General features: G+C 50.3%; 1 protein-coding gene across 11 annotated transcripts in view; it reads left to right on the top strand.

Moving 5' to 3' along the window:
- The window catches only part of PPFIA4 (PTPRF interacting protein alpha 4), a gene marked incomplete at both ends in the record, with an annotated part of 36,929 nt that extends 19,473 nt beyond the window's left edge, over nt 1-17,456 (top strand). For 4 of the 11 annotated variants that reach the window (XM_080698984.1, XM_080698993.1, XM_080698988.1 and 1 more), the window contains 11 exons: nt 234-327; nt 797-878; nt 992-1,192; nt 1,882-1,944; nt 2,540-2,566; nt 4,515-4,690; nt 8,481-8,578; nt 9,100-9,275; nt 13,468-13,536; nt 16,712-16,889; nt 17,407-17,456. In XM_080698984.1, the coding sequence (XP_080555110.1) occupies nt 234-327; nt 797-878; nt 992-1,192; nt 1,882-1,944; nt 2,540-2,566; nt 4,515-4,690; nt 8,481-8,578; nt 9,100-9,275; nt 13,468-13,536; nt 16,712-16,889; nt 17,407-17,456 (1,214 nt within the window). Of the gene's footprint in view, nt 1-233; nt 328-796; nt 879-991; nt 1,193-1,881; nt 1,945-2,539; nt 2,567-4,514; nt 4,691-8,480; nt 8,579-9,099; nt 9,276-13,467; nt 13,537-16,711; nt 16,890-17,082; nt 17,142-17,406 lie in introns of those variants that run through there. The other 7 variants (XM_080698986.1, XM_080698994.1, XM_080698992.1 and 4 more) reach the window with 3 other exon arrangements.
- Nucleotides 17,457-17,670: the final 214 nt, after the last annotated feature.

Genomic DNA, 17,670 nt, shown 5'->3' with positions numbered 1-17,670 from the left:
CCACCTGACATAGGCGTGACCCACCTATGACTCTAAGACTGCCTGGATGCCACTCTAAGACTGCCTGGATGCGGGGCTTTTTGGGAGGAGGCTCCAGGAATAATGTGGGTTGACCTGCCTGGGTTGTTCTGTGCTGATGAACCTCCTGCTGTTTCTGCTCTGTATTATGCTTCTTGCCCAAGCAAGGGAGGAGAAGCAGAGGGCCTGCTAACACACCCCTTCCTCCCTTCCAGTTCTGCTAACAGACTCCGAGCTCGGTCTGCAGGAACCCGTGGTACCTGCCAAGCTGGGGACCCAAGCAGAGAAGGACCGGCGCCTGAAGAAGAAGTAAGAGCCACAGGCCAGGCTCTGCCATGGCTGCATCTACTTTCTTTCCCCTAAGCTGCCATGAGACTGAGCTCAGAGAGCCAGAGCCCAGCAAGGTCCTCCCTGAACTGAGGTCTATGTGGGCACATCGGGGGTTGTCCTGAGTTGGAAGAGATTCTTTTAGGATGACCCAGGGAGAAGGAGGCAGAGGGGTATGGGAGAGTGACCTGGGACCCAGGGGTCTCCAGCAGGGCAGATCAAAATGTCTTAAATCAGGATGTGTGCAGAGAGCCCCTTGCCCCCTGAGCGTGGAGAGGTTCCTGTCCCACTTCCTGGTGTCACATTGCTTTGGGCATGAAGTGAAGGAGTCCAAGGGTGGGGAGCAGGGGAAGTGGGAATCCCACCTCTGGGCCCAGCCCAGTGGTCCTCAGGAATCAGCTTGGGTGAGAGGAGGAAGGACTAGTGAGTCTGTTGTTTCTCTTTCTACAAGGCACCAGCTGCTTGAAGACGCCCGCAGAAAAGGAATGCCCTTTGCCCAGTGGGATGGCCCGACTGTGGTCTCCTGGCTGGAGGTGAGCCTGGCTGACTGAGTCTGCCCCGGGGTCTGGAGGGAAGACTCTGTGGCAGTGGGGCTGGGTCTTGGGGGGAAGGGGCTGAATTATCCCCCTGTCCCCTACGTCTGCAGCTCTGGGTGGGGATGCCTGCCTGGTATGTGGCAGCCTGCCGGGCCAACGTCAAGAGTGGTGCCATCATGTCTGCCCTGTCAGACACAGAGATCCAGCGGGAGATTGGCATCAGCAACGCCCTACACCGGCTCAAGCTCCGGCTGGCCATCCAGGAGATGGTGTCACTGACTAGCCCCTCTGCCCCGCCCACCTCCAGGACTGTGAGTGGCGGCTCCCCCTCCCAGGACAGTGATGGAGGCCCTGGAATAGTTTCTCATTGGTCTTCAGGAAGATGGTAGCATTGAGCTCCGTCCCTTATCTTCTCATCCCTATAAAATGCTCTCCCTGGTCTTGAGGGGGGTATGCCATTGGTTCTAGGAGGATCAGGCAGGCCTGGTTCCCTACCTGCCAGATGCTGCTCGGGGGCTTCATCTCCCCATCCATACCTGACATCAGTTCCACATCTCTGAGCAGAGATTTGAGGACAGGACCTTTTGGGTTCTGTGTCATGCCCAGGTTGGGAAAGTGGAGGAACTAGGGCATTTATGAACTCTGTCTTGTCCTCTAACCTCAACACAAGACCACACATGCTCCATGGACCCTCAAGATAAATCTCATTGTTCATCTCTGTGGCTGGGGTTGGCCCCCATTTCAGGTCAGCACTGTTGATTTATATTTACCCAGGAGACACTGAGCCTGTTCTATGTGCCAGGCACAGTGCTGAGCAGGGTGAATATAACGATACTCACACCACTGTGGGATTGCTTGGAGCTAGACTGTGCCAAGCTCAGGGCTGGGCATATGGGAGGACTCGGGGAAGGGAGCTATGTCCTTGTCCTGGAGGCTCTGGAGCTGCTGGGGTTTCTGAACTCCCCACTCAGGTCTAGCTAGGTTTCCTCTTTCCCTGCAGTCTTCTGGGAATGTCTGGGTCACTCATGAGGAGATGGAAACTCTGGCGACATCCACCAAAACAGTGAGTCTGGGCCTTGGCCCTGGCCCTGGGGTTCAGACAGTCGACTCCCAGGAGAATGAGGGGAGGCTGTGGGAGGTCAGAGGGCATGTAGTTGACCTGAGGTTGGTATCCCTGGTGCCAGTCGGTCTGTTCTTGGCGTGGAGAGAGGGTGGTGGGGGAGGAGGGTAAATCTAGAGAAGTTGGATGGGCTCAGTTTCCAGGAGTCATAAGCTTACCCTGGCACACTGCAGTGAGAAGATGTGGGCTGGGGGGTGTGGGGGACTTGCCCAGCTGTAGGCCGAGCCTCGCCCTTGGGCTTGATCCTTGGTGGAGGAACAGGGAGGCTTGAGGGAGCCTGGAATTGCGCCTGGCTCCCAGTCAAGCATGGGAGACGTGGAATCATGTTTTTGCCACACACATTTGCTCCCTTTTCTCCATAAACTTGGGCACATGCACCACCCTTCTGTGCTCTACCAGTCACCCCAGCGAACTTCCCCCGGGCACCTGCCCAACGAACAGGGCATCTTCTCCCCCTCTTAAATGGGGCCTGGAGTGGGGGCTGCCAGGTTTCTTAACTTTGCCTGTTTCCCCAACACGCGGCACTGGTTCCTGCTAGGACAGTGAGGAGGGCAGCTGGGCTCAGGTAAGACTCCGCCCTTCATCAGAGCCACTTCCCCGAGGGTTGGGCAGCAGCCTCCCTACAGTTCTCTCCCGAGCAGGACTCTCCACGTCTTAGAATGTGAATGTCCTGCTGAACCTCCTCAGCTCCCTTTGGCGGTATCTCCAGCTTGCCTGGTTTTTGTCAGTTTGACTCTTCTCAGAAAGGATGAGAGTTCATTAGTATGAACCTCTTTCCTCTCCTTGTTCCCTTCAGCGGCACCCTTGAGCTGATCAAAGGCCTTTCATGCATGCGTTTAGTGAGCGATATTTACTGAGCATCTACTAGGAGCTAGGCTTTCTGAGACCTCTTCTGGATGCAAAAGTGAACAAGCAAAGCTCGCCTAGAGCAGTCAGCCAGTGAAAGGTGGCATCAAGAAACAAACTATCAGCAGGGACAAAAAGACAAGGTCAGATAGTGCCAAGCGCCCTGAGGCAGAGGAAGGCGTGGAAGAAAGCTGCTCACACTCGCTCAGGAGATCTCCCTCCGTCTTCAGCAAGCCGACAAGTCTGTCGCAGCATGTTCACACTAAGAAACTAATCAGCAGAGGAAATAGAAGAGTCCGAGAAATATGTTAAGCAAAAAAGGCAAATTCCAAAGGCTTCATAGAATTTGATACAAGTGAAAAACAAGCAAAGTTATTAATATGTTGTTTATAAATATATTCACTGTTTTTGTAAAACCACAGAAATTTTTTTTAATTGAGAAAAAAGTTCTAAACAATAACAGTTTTTTTTGTGTGTGTGGTACTAAGGATGGAATGCAGGGCATTCTACCTCCAAGCTACATCCCAAGCCCTTTTTTTTTTTATTCTTTATTTTGAAACAAGGTCTCACTAAGTTGCAGAGGGCCTCAGTAAGTAGCTGAGGCTGGCTGCGAACCTGTGATCTTCCTGTCTCAGCCTCCCAAGTACTGGGATTACACGTGTGCGCCACCACACCTGGCTACAAATTTTATGTAATATTCAGATTTTGTGAAATAAGAAGCCCCAATTAGTTTTAAAAGATCCAGGGTAAGGTAATTTGATGAGAAGCAGAGAAGCGCTAGACTGGAAGCTGGGCACAGTGGTTGGTTGTGGGAGAGGCGGTAGGAAAGGGGATGGGGAAGGATAACATACGGGTGGGTGAGAGGGTGCAGACGATGTTCTGATTCTTAACTTGGATGTTGTCCACAGACGTTAATTTCCTTTTTATGCTTAATAGTGAGCATATGCGACATGTCATTTTATATTTATCAACAATTTCATTTTAAAAGGTAACAAAATAGAATTTTTAAATCTGAAAACGTCAATTAGGGTAAGGGAAGAGAGGTGGAGGCTGACTGTTAAAACTACAGCTTTTTAAGATGGTTGGCCCGGGAGCCCTGCTCGCTCAGGTCAGGAGGCAGCGTCTAGACAGCTGCTCAGAGCCAGGTGGAGGGTGCGCAGGGAGAGAGCAGCAGAGGGCTTGAAGGATGCTTGGAGCAGAGGACCAAGCCTTAGAGAATTGAGCTAGTTAGCCAGAGACAGTCCGCTGCCCTTTGCTTTGTTTTTCTGTCTTCAGTCAATGTTTAACATCCCTGCGGACTGTGAGGCCAGCCACTTCCCAGAGTAAGTAAGGTGGTGTCCTTGGCCACCCTGCAGGTCCACAGTAACATAGCCTTTCCCTGGGCTCAGCAGGCTGGAGGCTTTTTGAAAATTAGGCCGTGCATTCCAGAGTTGACAGGGAAGACTCCGTGTTCTCCGCTTCTTAGACAGTTCCCTCTGTTCCTTAGTGTAGATAATTGACCTGTGAGTGGAGCTGGATCATTTTGAGATCTTGCAGAGTTCCATTTAAACCCCACCACCAGCCCCATTGTGAGAAGACGGGGATGGATTCAGGTTTCTCCAACCTAATATGCCGGCTGTAACCCAGCAGCACCGCTGCCCCCCAGCCTCCTCCTTCTCATTCCCCAGACACTGGCCTACGGAGACATGAATCATGAGTGGATTGGGAAGGAGTGGCTGCCCAGCCTGGGCTTGCCGCAGTACCGCAGCTACTTCATGGAGTGCCTGGTGGACGCACGCATGCTGGATCACCTCACCAAGAAGGACCTGCGGGTCCACCTGAAGATGGTGGACAGCTTCCATCGGTGAGCCCGGCTAGACCAGGGCCCCTCCCCAGCGTGGGTCTTCCCTAGCCCTGGGAATCTGCCCCGGGAACAACGGTGCCTCTCCTCTCTTCCCATGCCCATTCTGGGTTAACAGGTCTCCCTGTTGAGAATTTCCCGTATTGAGTTCTTGTTCAACTTACAACTTTGAGGTTTTGATCCTCTTACTTCTAATCTTTAGAACACAAAAAGACATTTCTCCTTAGCATCTTCTTTTGAGATTTGCCCCCGGGTCTGAATTTCATTGTTTGTCTTCAGGCTTGCTGAATTCTGTATTACTTACCCCAAAAGACTCAAACCACATCTGGCATTTAATGTAGGTGTCTTATTCCTTCCAGGATGAGGAGAAAGGGGTTTCTGGGCCTTTTCCCTACCAGCATCCGGGGTGGGAGCCCCTCAGCTTGGGACCCACGTTGTTAGGTACAGGGTGTCACCTGGTCCTCTCCTTCTCTTTGCCAAAAGGATCTTCTGTTCAAAAGTGTCGTGGAGGAGGTCCCAAACTAGCAGCGTGTGGGCAGAATTTAGCCTACAAATATGTTTTGTTTTGCCACATGTATTTTTAAACTCATGAGTTTAGTTGCCAGTACTTAAACAGTAGGGGATTTTATACAAACTTCCAGAATTCTGGCTTCTCCTGAAAAGTTGAATGCGCCATCAGCACACTGCAGCATGGAAAGGGCTGGCTGGGGCTGGAGCCCTCCTAAGGACGGGGCTGCGCCGGCTCCCCCACCCCGCGGCCCACTTCCCCGGCTTCATGGCCTGCCTGGTCCCAGGAGGCATTTGAGTCAGAGAGCCAGCTGGGTGGTAAGAGGCCCAGGAGTTGACACTTTTTCAGAAGTCCTTCACAGCATCACAGCATCCAGCTTCCAGTAGCTCCGTTGCCTTTTAAGCCAGATCTTTTGCTTTGAGATAAAGGGATAAAGATGTGGATTGGGTGTGTATATGGCTTCACAGGGTTCCCTCCGGGCTCTGTGGATGTCCCCAAAGTGGGTGGCGGACTGTGGGTGCCTTCCAACTATGTACCATGGAAATTTATAATGGTTTATACACTCCCCACCCCCGGTGTTGGGATGGAACCGAGGGCCTCACCGTGCAGGGCAGGGCTCTACCACTAAGTGACACCCCATTCCTACCATGAAAATTCAAATCTGGCATGGATCTACTTAGCCTCATTCATGGAGCAGCAGACTGAGGCCCCTCAGGGAAGATGGCTGAGTACAGTCCAGTGTGCTTGCCCACTGCAGTTTCCTGGCCTGGGACCCTCAGCCTTCCTGACCCTAGTGGGACCTGTAAGGACTGACTCTGTGAGGGAAGCCTCGTCCTCCCCCTGCACCCCTCCCAACTAGGGCTGAAAAGGAATCTTTTGTCTGCCAGGAGGCTGCTGGGCCCAGCTGCACCTGTCCCCTCCAGGGTGATTGATGGGGCTGGGGAGAAGGGCTAGTCCCCCACCAAGTAGGGATGTGCCTGGGTTGTGAGAAGACTGCAGAAGTCCGTCCTCCCCATGGCCCCTTTGCCTAGAGTTAGAGCCTGGATAGAAGCCTAGCCTGCCACGTGGTTCCAGGCCCAGCTCCGAACCGCCAGTGCTGCAGATTGTCTAAAACACTTCCACGGGCCTCACCCCAGTACACACAACCTTTCGGAAGCATGTTCTTAAGTCTTGAAAAATTTTTTTCATAAGCATGTTCTTGGTCTTGAAAAATTCCTTTAAGTCATGTCTTTTTTTTATGATAAGAAAGAGATTTTTAAAATCTTGATTTTAGAAACAAAACAAGTCCAACAGAGTTTGAGTTCTACTGGGTCACTCAGCCAGGTGGTGACAGAATGGGCTAAAATCTTTGTCTCCTGACACCAGCTGAGAGCGCTTTCCCTTGGAATAGAGTGTTATGCTGGGCTGTTGTTCCCAAGGAGCTCCTGTTTAGATAGAACCCACACAGGCAATGATCGGAACCACCATCCTACTAGGGGTCTCGTCTCTGAGTGCCTGTGACGTTCCAGGGGCCGGGCTGAGCCCGTCTGTTCATTGTCACCTTTAATACTCATCCAGTCCCGAAAGAGAGGCAGGTCCACATCTCACAGCCGCTCTGTCCCTCAGCTAGTGGAGGGCAGAGCTGGTGTTCAAACCTAGCACGACCTGACTTGAAGGGCTTTCTATTTTTGCTGTGCTGTGCAACAGCTTTGAAAGTCATCAGGACTGTACTGAAGAGCGTAGCACGTGAGGTTGAAATGAGAGGGCGTTTCCCTTGTTGAGCTGCATGTGTTATGGCCTTCCCAGAGGACCAAGGCTTAAGCCAGTGGCTTGAACAATGAAGAGTGCTCAGCCAGGAATGGGTTTCTAGAAATAGAGTCTGTAAACTATGAGAAGGGCTTCCTGTGTAGAACTGAGAGAAGAGGGGAATGATCTGCATAATTTAGTCTCACAAAGCAATGGCCTCAATAATAGAGTCAAAAGCATCAGGAGTTGGGAGGGACCTTCTGTTCTGTTCCTCCATGGATGGGAAAATTCAGAAAGGTTACACGAACAAAGTCATGTTCACGTTAAGCAAGAACTTAACAGTTCTTCCAGGATGGACTGAGCTGCTTTGAGATCCCTTTCGAGGGAGGTGTTCATGTGCTGGCTCAGTGACTTCTCTGAAGGAAAGAGGGGCAACTTCTGCCTTAGAAGAAGCCCAGGCTGTTGGTTCTGAGGTCCTTTCTAACTCACAGAATCTGTGCTTCTCAGCCTCGCTTAGCTGTTATTTATCCAGTGCTTGTGACGGCTTGATACTAAGTACTTTTAGTAATTTATGTGAGTTATTCCATTAAGCTCATTAAGCACTCATAGAGTGCCTATTATGTACTGGAGGAATGAAGCAAAGTTCCCTGCCCTCAGAGGGCTTTGAATTCTAGCTAGGAGAGACAGTTAATAAATAATAAATATATGATATGTTACTAGGTAAAAAGTACTAGGAAGCCAGATGTGGTGGTGCATGCCTGTAATCCCAGTACTTGGTAGCCAGAGAGAGGAAAATCTTAGGTTTGAGGCCAGCCTCAGCAAGACCCTGTTTCAATATAAAAAGGGCTTGGGAGTGTAGCTTGGAGGTAGAATGCCCCATCCCTGGTACTGCAAGAAAAAAGAAAAGTGCTAGAAAAAATTGATTAAGATAAGGGAGAGATTGGGAGTGTGGATTGGTGGTAATGATGCTGATGGTATATTTAAATCTGATGAACAGAGTAACATTTGAGCAGACGTAACAGGAAACCCTGAGCTCTGCAGCTCACTGGGGGAGAAGTGTTCCAAGCAGAGGCAGTGGCCAGTGCAAAGGCGGTGAGGCCCTAGGCCTAAGGAGGTCAGTGTGTTTGAGGATAGCAGGGGTGTCAGTGTGGCTGCAGCAGAGAGTGAGGGGGAGAGTCGGCAGAGCCAGGGTCAGACAGGTAAGGGAGTGGATCATGCAGCAGCTTGTAGGCCACTGAAAGGACTCTGAGTAAAATGGGGATATTCTTTGACTTGTAGGTGACAGGGATCTTGCCATTGCCAGGAGAGAAGGAGCATATTGATTTCATTCAAAGCACTTTCCTTCCATTTCTCTGCTTTCTGGCTGAGAGGGAGGATGCAAGGTTGCAGAAAGAGGGAAGTGACCTTGGCTCTTGTGTGAGCCCCAGCAGCAGCAGGAGCGTGAGGGGCTGGGATGCTGGAGGCAGTGGGTGTGCACCTTCTGTGGCTGCTGTGAGATGTGGGGCAGGTGGGGGGACGTGGCCCGGCTGAGGTTCTGGCTCAGAGGCTGTGTGCCTGCAGAGCCAGCCTTCAGTATGGCATCATGTGTCTGAAGAGGCTGAATTATGACCGGAAGGAGTTGGAGAAGAGGCGGGAGGAGAGCCAGCACGAGATCAAGGGTAAGCAGGCCAGGCCCAGCAGGGCCACCTCAAAAGGGTGTGAGGGCCTCGCTGTAGAGGAAGCATCCCAGCCTCAAGGAAGCGCCCAATCTGAAAGGGGAGACACAGCCCCACCTGGGACAGCACCATGGACTGTTGTGCTCCTGGAGCTTGGCGATCTGGGTGGAGTTGGATGGGGGAGAGGCAGGTTGTAGAAGAGATTTTGAGGGTGAAAAGATGAAAAAGTCCATTTGGTCTGGAGTAGGGGGATGACCTGTGCAGGGAGGGGTTCTAGGGAGAAAGGTGGGAGCCTGTTGTCTTATCTAGAGTCTTGCAGATTGGCAGGGATGGAATGAGGTGGGGCTGGTTCTGCAGGAGTCCAGGTGCCAGGGTGGTCAGAACAAAGATGTGGAAAGTTGAGGGAGGGTTGGGAGCCAGAAAGCATGGGGCTTTGGGTCTGCAGAGCTCTATTTCTACCACTAGAGGGGTCAGGGCCAAACCTACTGTCTCTTTTTGCCTCCTTTTCTTTCCCTGCTCTCCAGATGTGCTGGTCTGGACCAACGACCAGGTGGTTCATTGGGTCCAGTCTATTGGACTTCGGGACTACGCAGGAAACCTGCAGGAGAGTGGTGTCCATGGTGCCCTGCTGGCCCTGGATGAGAACTTCGACCATAACACACTAGCCCTGGTCCTCCAGATCCCCACCCAGAACACCCAGGTGGGCAAACCTTTAATCAGCCGATCTCAGTCGTTTCTCTCTCTCTCTCTCTCTCTCTCTCTCTCTCTCTCTCTCTCTCTCTCTCTCTCTCTCTCTCTCTCTTTGTCACAGACACGCTTAAAGATTGGGTTGGGGTTGGGCACTTTCTGAGGTCCAAAAAGGAGACTGCAGTGTCCTCACACCTTCAAGTGTGGCCCCTGTGCACAGCCAGTGCCCCTAGGGAGCATGTGTCCTTCACACACAGACACACCCGTGTTCATCTGCACTCTGCTGTGGGGACCTTCACTTCCTCCCAGCACTGTTCTGTATCTGAGGCTCTGTGCATTCCTTCTCCTTGACCTGCTTCTCTGACCTAACTGTTCTTGGAGAAGAACTAGCCCTGGTCCCCATAGAGACCATAAAACCCATGTCTCCTTTGTCTGCCATCTTAGGGATCCAATCCTGGGACCCCAGGGTTAAGAGAGCTAAATATACAGATAGCATAGCCCAGAGTGTCTCCATGCCAGGGCTTTGTCTGCCCATCAGCAACTCAAAAGATTAAGATGGTTCCTTAAATTACATTTCATAATTATTATGGAACTGTCATCTAAGAATATATCTAAATTCTCTTGAACCTATTTATATTTTTGGCCTTTCTAACTTCCTGTGGGTAATGGGATTCCAGAAGTGCTACCAGTTGTGTAAAGTACTTCCTGATTTTATTTGTCCTAAATCTGACCCTGTCAGTCTTCCCCTAGGGAAGGAACTGCTTCCTCCTCATTGTTTAAGTTTGGTAAGGATGTTTGTAGTGACTAGTTCTCACCTTCTGTGAGAGCTGTGAATTTCATAAACTCTGAGTATATTGCTTTTGTCTTTCCAGACAGAGTGGTCTTAATTATTTTAGTCTTTCCTCATATAGACTTGCCTCTGTCCCCTGATCACTTTAGCTGCCCTTGTCTGGACTGTTTGCAGCTGTCGGATTGCTTTTGAAATTCAGCCACCAGGGCTATACAGGCTATTCTGGGAGCAGACACATTTTAGCTTGAGGAAGGGGAGGGCTATGTTGTCTTGTCGTTCTGGGTGGTACATTGTCCTTGGGTGTGATGGTTGTACACAGGGCTAGGGTGTCCCAAAGTGATCCTCATAACCTGTCGAAATGGAGAGCACAGATCCCCTCTTTTTCTAAGAAGAGTGTGTCTTTCCCCCTACCCCAAATGCAATTCTCTGTACTTGCCCACCTCAAACTTCATTAGCTACTTTTCTGCTCACTCACACAGTTCTCCAGATGTTTCTGAAATACATATTTGGCTTTTTCACCATCCACCACCCAGAGGAACAGAGTTATTGGATACTCAAAAATTTACTCTGCTTCTCCTTTCAGATCATTTGTAAAGGTGCTATGTTCCCCATACTGACAAAAACTATCCTTGTAAAATTCTATGGTTAATTTTTCCACCCTGATATGGGATTTTCTTTTTCTTTTACTTCCTATCTCAAAGTGCCTTCAGTGTTTATGGGTAGCAATAATCCTACAAATTGTAGCAGGGATGCCTTTCCAATTGTTTTTTTTAACTTTTCTTATTTTTCTAACTTGTTCATTAGGTATTGGGGGAAGTAGCATCTGATCCAATATGGAATCTTTCACCAAAAAATGCTTGTATTGGTTTGTTATAATTACATATTATAGTGATATTCAAAGGAATACATTCATACATGCATACATCAGTTGGTATATTTCCCTCCTCCTCCTTCCCCTGTGTACATGTTAATGAGCTTGGTAGTGATACCTTAATGAACGGACAAACCATGATTTGGTCTGTTTCCCTCCTCAAGCCCCCTTTCCCCACCTCCCCTCCCCCAAGTCCCTTCCACTATTCTCCTAGTCTCTCTCCTGGATTTTCTGAAATCCTTTTGTTTCTCCAGCTCCCACATATGAGAGAAAATATGATTCTTGACTTTCTGGGACTGATCTTACATAGCACAGTATTCTCTAGTTTCATCCATTTTCCTGCAAATGATATAGTTTTGTTCTTTATAGCCACATAAACTCCATTGTGTGTACATATCACATTTTCTTTATCCATTCATCTTTTGACCGATATCTAGGTAGACCCCATGATTTGGCTACTGTGAATTGTGCTGCTGTAAACATGGGTATTGCATGTATCACTATAGTATTCTAACTTCAGTTCTTTTGGAAGATACCATGGAGTGGGTCACATGGTGGTTCCATTCCTCATTTTTTGAGGAACATCCATATTGATCTCCATAGTGGTGAATCTTTTTTATGGTACTGGGTATTGAACCCAGGGGCATTCTACCTTTAAGCTACAGTCCCTATCCCTCCCTTTTGTGGTACTGGGGATGGGACCCAGGACCTTTCTACCTCCAGGCTATCCTCCAAGACCTATTTTATATTTCATTTGGAAACAGTGTCTCACTAAATTGCTGAGAGCCTCACTAAGTAGTTGAGGCTGGCTTCAAACTTGCACGATCCTCCTGTCTCAGCCTCCCAAGTAGTGGGATTATAAGCACGCACCACCCTGCCCAGCTGTTCCTAACCCTTTTAAAATTTTCCTTTTGAAATAAAATAGGGTATTACCAGATTGCTGAGAGTCTTAAGTTTCTGAGGCTGGTCTTAAACCTGGGATCCTCCTGTCATAGTCTCCTAAGTAATGGGATTATAAGTGTGTGCCACTACACCCTCAAACTGAATCCTTTATTTTTTAAATGATCAAAATTAAGTCAGGCGTGGTGGCGCACGCCTGTAATCCCCGCGCTTGGGAGGCTGAGACAGGAGGATCACATGGGTTCGAAGCCAGCCTCAGCTACTTAGTGAGACCCTGTTTCCAAATAAAATATTTTTAAAAAAAGGTCTGGGAGTATAGCCCGGAGGTAGAAAGCCCCTGGGTTCCACCCCCAGTACCACCAAAAAAAAAAAAAAAAAAAAAAAAATCAAAATTACTTGGTGTCATAAAGTTTTGAAATTTTTCCTATTTCTAGTAATTTTCTTAATGAGTTAATTTCTGGGAGGCCTAGAAAAGCCTCTATACCACATAGCCCAGAGCCACCAATACCCATGACTTAGCAGTCTTCCTAATTTAAGTAATGTGATGCAGAATCTTGCCAAATATATTTATTTAATCCAAATAAGCTATGGTCTGCATGTTTACCCCCTTCTCTCCCCTCCCTTTGCACAAAGGTAGTCATATGAATCCTTGTAGACAAAATGTGATTTTTCCCCAATAGATAAAGCTTGTCCATCCATATGTTCTGTGATAATACTTTATTTATTTATTTATTTATTTATTTATTTATTTTTGTGGTACTGGGGGTGGAACCCAGGGGCTTTTCTACCTCCTGGCTCTCCTCCAAGACCTATTTTATACTTTATTTGGAAACAGGGTCTCACTAAGTTGCTGAGAGCCTCACTAAGTAGCTGAGTCTGGCTTTGAACCTGTGCGATCCTCCTGTCTCAGGTTCCCAAGCGCTGGGATTACAAGCGTGAGCTACCACACCTGGCGATACTACTTTAAAAAATTTTTTTTTATTTATTATTATTATTTTTTGTGTGGTACTGGGGTTCCTGGAAACCCTTCTACCTCCGGGCTACACTCCCAGACCTATTTTTACATTTTTATTTGGAAACAGGGTCTCCTAAGCCAGCGCGCGGCTGGCTTCGAACCTGCACGATCCTCCTGTCTCTGCTTCCCAAGCGTGGGGATTACAAGCGTGTGCCACCACGCCTGGCACTACTACTTTTTTTTAAAATTGTGTTTTAGCTGGGTGTGATGGCACACACCTGTATCCCAGTATTTGGGAGGCAGAGACAGGAGGATCACAGGTTCAAAGCCAGTGTCACTTAGCAAGATTCTGTTTCAAAATAAAAATAAAAATAAAAATAAAATAGGGCCGGGGCTCTAGCTCAGAGGTAGAACACCCCTGAGTTTAATTCCCAGTAAAAAATAAAATGTGTTTTCCCCCTAGTTTCTACTATATGAAAGACTCCTAAGGTTAACAGTTTCCCCTTCAAGAAGACTCAGGTTTGTTTGCAGGAGTGACTTCAGAAGGTGTGCAGAGGCTTCATTTGGGCTTAATGCACAAAGCCTTTCCCATATTTGTCCTTGGACCATAGGAAACAGGTGAAAGATGTCGTAAAAGTCATTGGCTAGAGCCCTGCTCATCACTGTTTCTCTTCTCTTATGTACTGCAGGCCCGCCAGGTGATGGAGAGAGAATTCAATAACCTGCTGGCCTTGGGCACTGACCGGAAGCTGGATGATGTGAGTACCTGGCCATGAATTCAGGGCCTTGGATTTTTGGTTATGGTTGGTTGGTTGGGTTGAAGATCATGAGTTCTGTTTTCCTCGGGCAGCTGACTAGTGGGCTGGTCTACAGGAGGAGAGCCAAGGGGAATGGAGATGAGCTAGGGGCCTGGGGAGGCAGGGCAGGCTCATCTGTCCTTGTCTTAGGGCCGCAGTGGGCTATGGCGAAGTCTCTATGAAACTCCGTTTTGGTGTGAAGACAGAAGGCCCCTGTATGTTATACTTTTCAGCATCTTCCAACTCTGTGCCAGTCCTCCTAACCACACGGGATCAAAGTTTTCCAAAGGCCACGTCTTTGGGATCGTGTATTTGTCTTTGTCTCACACCCCGTCTCTTCGGTGCTGACAGCCAGCACGTCTCTGGCCTGCTCAGTAAGATTGCAGCCCGCCCCACAGCAATGTGCTTTGAGGATAGACGCTCTGCTGGGCCACTGAACGTCAGCTCTGCTCCCTGTTCTCAGTGCAGTCAGACACGCTCAACCCGGGCTCAGGCTTTTGTCATCCGGCCCTCCCTCTAGTACTTCTCTTCTGCCTTCATACCACATTACTTTCCTCTCTCTTGACTCTCCTGGTCACTGAAGGAACGGCCCTTTGCCCTTGCTGCCATCTGCCTCCCGCCCCCACGGGCATAGGGAAGACCCTGGCATCCTGAGCTCTAGTCTCTAGTTAGTGATGCCGGCGGCACGCACCTCTTTCCTGAGGGTGCAGCCCCGCCTCAGCCCGCCGTCCGCCGTTCACTTTCCTGTCTCTAACCTCGCTTGCCCTTGCCATTCATGTTGCCCTTAGCTGAGCTGGCTCCCAGCAAGTTAAAAAAGAGCCCAGTCTCTATGTTTATGTTTAGCATCTTCATCTTCAGTCAGATCGTCGTCTCTTAGTTGGGTTTAGCAGGGCTAAAAGCCACCTTCGTGAAGTGACTGCTCTGTCCCCACAGACAAGGCACTCTCAAGAATGCACAGAACTTATGGAGGGATGTTTTCTTCATAGAGGAACTCTGAAGTTGGGTGTGTGTGTGCATGCATGTGTGCGTGGACTCGCCCTTTCTAGTCTAGGAGATACGCTCACCCCCACCCGGCTGTCTCCTACTCTTAGAGACCTTAATTTTCCCATTTTCTTCCACTTAGTCTTAACACACCTAAGGCCTTAGCTTGCTTTGTTTTTGTCTGGAAAAATGACTCTCATATACATTAATATGGTGCTTTCTGATTTAGAAAGTTACCTATTCCTTCAGTCCTGACAAGAATATTCTTTGAACACCCGGCCTATGCCAGGGATGAGCTAGACGTGGTAGCACAAAGGTGGCAGATGTTTTACTTTATGCTGACAGTCACTTATGGGATGGGTTACTATCCTTATCTTACAGATGAGAAATTGAAGCCCAAAAGAAGTACTTTACCGGGCTGGGGTGTAGCTCAATAGTAGAGCACTTGCCTAGTATGTGCAAGGCTCAGCACAAAAAAAGAAAGAAAGAAAAAGAGAAAGAAAGAAAAAGAGAAAGAAAGAAAGAAAGAAAGAAAGAAAGAGAAAGAAAAGACCTTTCTGGTGTCAGAACTGATATGTGACAGAGCAGGACTGGAGCAGACGTGTATTTCATTCCAGCACTACCCCCCCCCGCCCCCTGTATCCCACTGTCTCCCGGGGAGCTCATGCAGCTGGCTGGTCCACGAGGCTTCAGCCTGGGGCTAGAGTTATTGAGTTGAATGGTGACATCATCGCCAGCACAGTGCGATTCCTGGAGTGCATGATGTGGGGCTAGAAAGGACTGGTTTTGGCAGGAAGCTTAAGGCAGAAGCCAAGTCCTAGGAACAAGGTGAGATTTAGTGGGGGGGGCCTGTTGGGGAAGAAGGCCTGAGATCCAAAGAGACTGGCTCCTGGCCAGACATCTAGCACTGCCTCAGCAGCCTGGAGCTGTCTCTTTCAACTAGTCTTTCTGCCAATTCTGGTTCTGTTTCCCTTCTCAAGCTTCAAGGCTCTGAAAGGCTGCACCCAGTTCTCCCTCTCCATGGAGCTCAGGACTCAAAGGAAAGAAGGGGGGAGTAGGAAGAATGTGTCTCGTTGGGGGACTGGAAGGAATATAGCAACAAGCCTTAGGATTGCTAAGATGGATGGGGGGCTCAGGGAAAGAGCTCTGGGTTGAGGCTAGGGTCACAGGGAAGACAACGGGGATGAGAAAAGTGCCCACTAAATTCAGGAATGGACCTCTTTGCAGGGAGCCAACTGTCACCCATTTAGTTAACAAATATTTATCTGTAGTGAATGCCTACCATATTCCCAGACACCACTCAGGAGCCAGGGATACACTGGGTGGAACAAAAACGATGATGGTTTCTGTCCTTATGAAGCACAAGGGCAGAGGCCAGGAAAGGAGAGGAAGAAATATTAATGGGATAATCTTGTAAGACCATGTAAAAATGCTTTTGAAATGAGGCACCTGGTGCTAAGAACTGACGGGAGCATTTGGCCTCCGCAAGTCACAAACAACAAATCCTATCCTGCTGTGGTGGTGCACACCTGTAATCCCACCTACTTGGGAGGCTGAGACAGGAGGATCACAAAGTTTGAGGCCAGTCTGGGCAAATTACTGAGATGTTGGCAGGACACATGTTGGTGTTCCTGTTTTATAAACCAGGAAGCTGAACTTTAGAGAGGTTACTTCACCTGCCCAAGGTTACATAGCTAGTGATATGGCAGAGTTGAGATTGGAAGCCAGATGTTCTAATTCCTGACACAGTGTTATTCTGTGTACCTCGGTGAGATCCCTGAAGGACAGAACATACTGGGGGCTGGTGGATGACTTCCACTGGGGAAGCTGAGAAGAGGGACACCTGGGAAGATCACTGGGCACTGCAGGCTCAGGCAGAGAAGCCTGGATGGGCAGGGGATTAGAGTTCACTGATGGATTACAGATCTGACCAGATCTGGAGACAGTTTCAGAGTCGGGAAGGACCCTGGAGTCACCCACTTCAGCCCTTGTTTCTACAGATGGAAGAACAGGGGGCTAGGAAGGAGAGGGACCTTGCTTCCCTCCTTCCAAGTGGAGTAATGCCCTGGAAGGGTCACCACAGCCTTCCCCCAGGCAGGGAGCGAGGGTGGCAATTCCAGCGCACTCTTTGGGCCTGTGTGTCCTCCACCGGCAGGGGGAAGACAAAGTGTTCAGGCGCGCTCCCTCCTGGAGGAAACGCTTCCGACCACGGGACCACCACAGCGGTGGCATGCTGGGCACCTCTGCAGAGACCCTCCCCGCAGGCTTCCGCGTGTCCACTCTGGGCACCCTGCAGCCCCCACCGGGCCCGCCGAAGAAGGTCATGCCTGAAGGTGAGTGGCGGGCCTGCCGGGCGCCCAGGGGCCGCGCGGGGTGGAGAGGGGCCGGGCCGGAGCTGCTGGCCCACGCACCCATAGCACCCAGCCGGCTGCTGCACTAACAGCTGCGGGCGGCGCCTGCGGACCTGAGCGAGCGTGCGCGCACTAACCGGCTCTGTGTTCTCCCGCGGCTGCCGACTCCTCCCAGCCGGGACGGCGGGGGCGCAGAGACTGGAGACCTCCACGGTTCGGACCTACTCATGCTGACCCCCCACCCTCCCGCCCCGGGTCTGACGGGGGTGTGCCCCTGGCTCGGGGTAAGTGGGCCAGGTCCTGGTCAGGCCTCGGCCCCACGCACCTCTCGCCGCCGGCCTGGCCCTGCCCTCCAGCCCGCTGCCAGCTCTGCCCGGCTTGCACCTGCCTGCTTCTGTGGCCTGGGGCGCTTTGCGCTTGGGAGCATGCGCAGATACCCTGCGAGCTGGCTGCCGGGACCGCCCTGACTCAGCTGCTTGTCTCTTGTCTTCTCTCTTAGCTCACTCCCACTATCTCTACGGACACATGCTCTCCGCCTTTCGGGACTAGCCAGGCCCGGGCGGCCGCCTCCTCCTGGTTTCACAGGCCCAGCCAGCCCTGCCCCTCCTGCTCGTTCCCCTTCCTCCCATGGCTCCTAGGCTCTGCTGTGACTTTCCAGTTGCCCTGGATCTCAGAATATACTCATCCACCCCTCGCATCCCACCACCCCGAGTCCCACGCGTGTCTTTGTAAGTCTCTCGTGGATGTGGCTGGGGACTCCGGT

The sequence above is a fragment of the Muscardinus avellanarius genome (genome assembly GCF_963383645.1).
Source record: "Muscardinus avellanarius genome assembly, chromosome: 7".
NCBI lineage: Eukaryota > Metazoa > Chordata > Mammalia > Rodentia > Gliridae > Muscardinus > Muscardinus avellanarius.
Note: the sequence above shows the minus strand (reverse complement) of the source record. Positions and strands in the feature narration are given on the sequence as shown.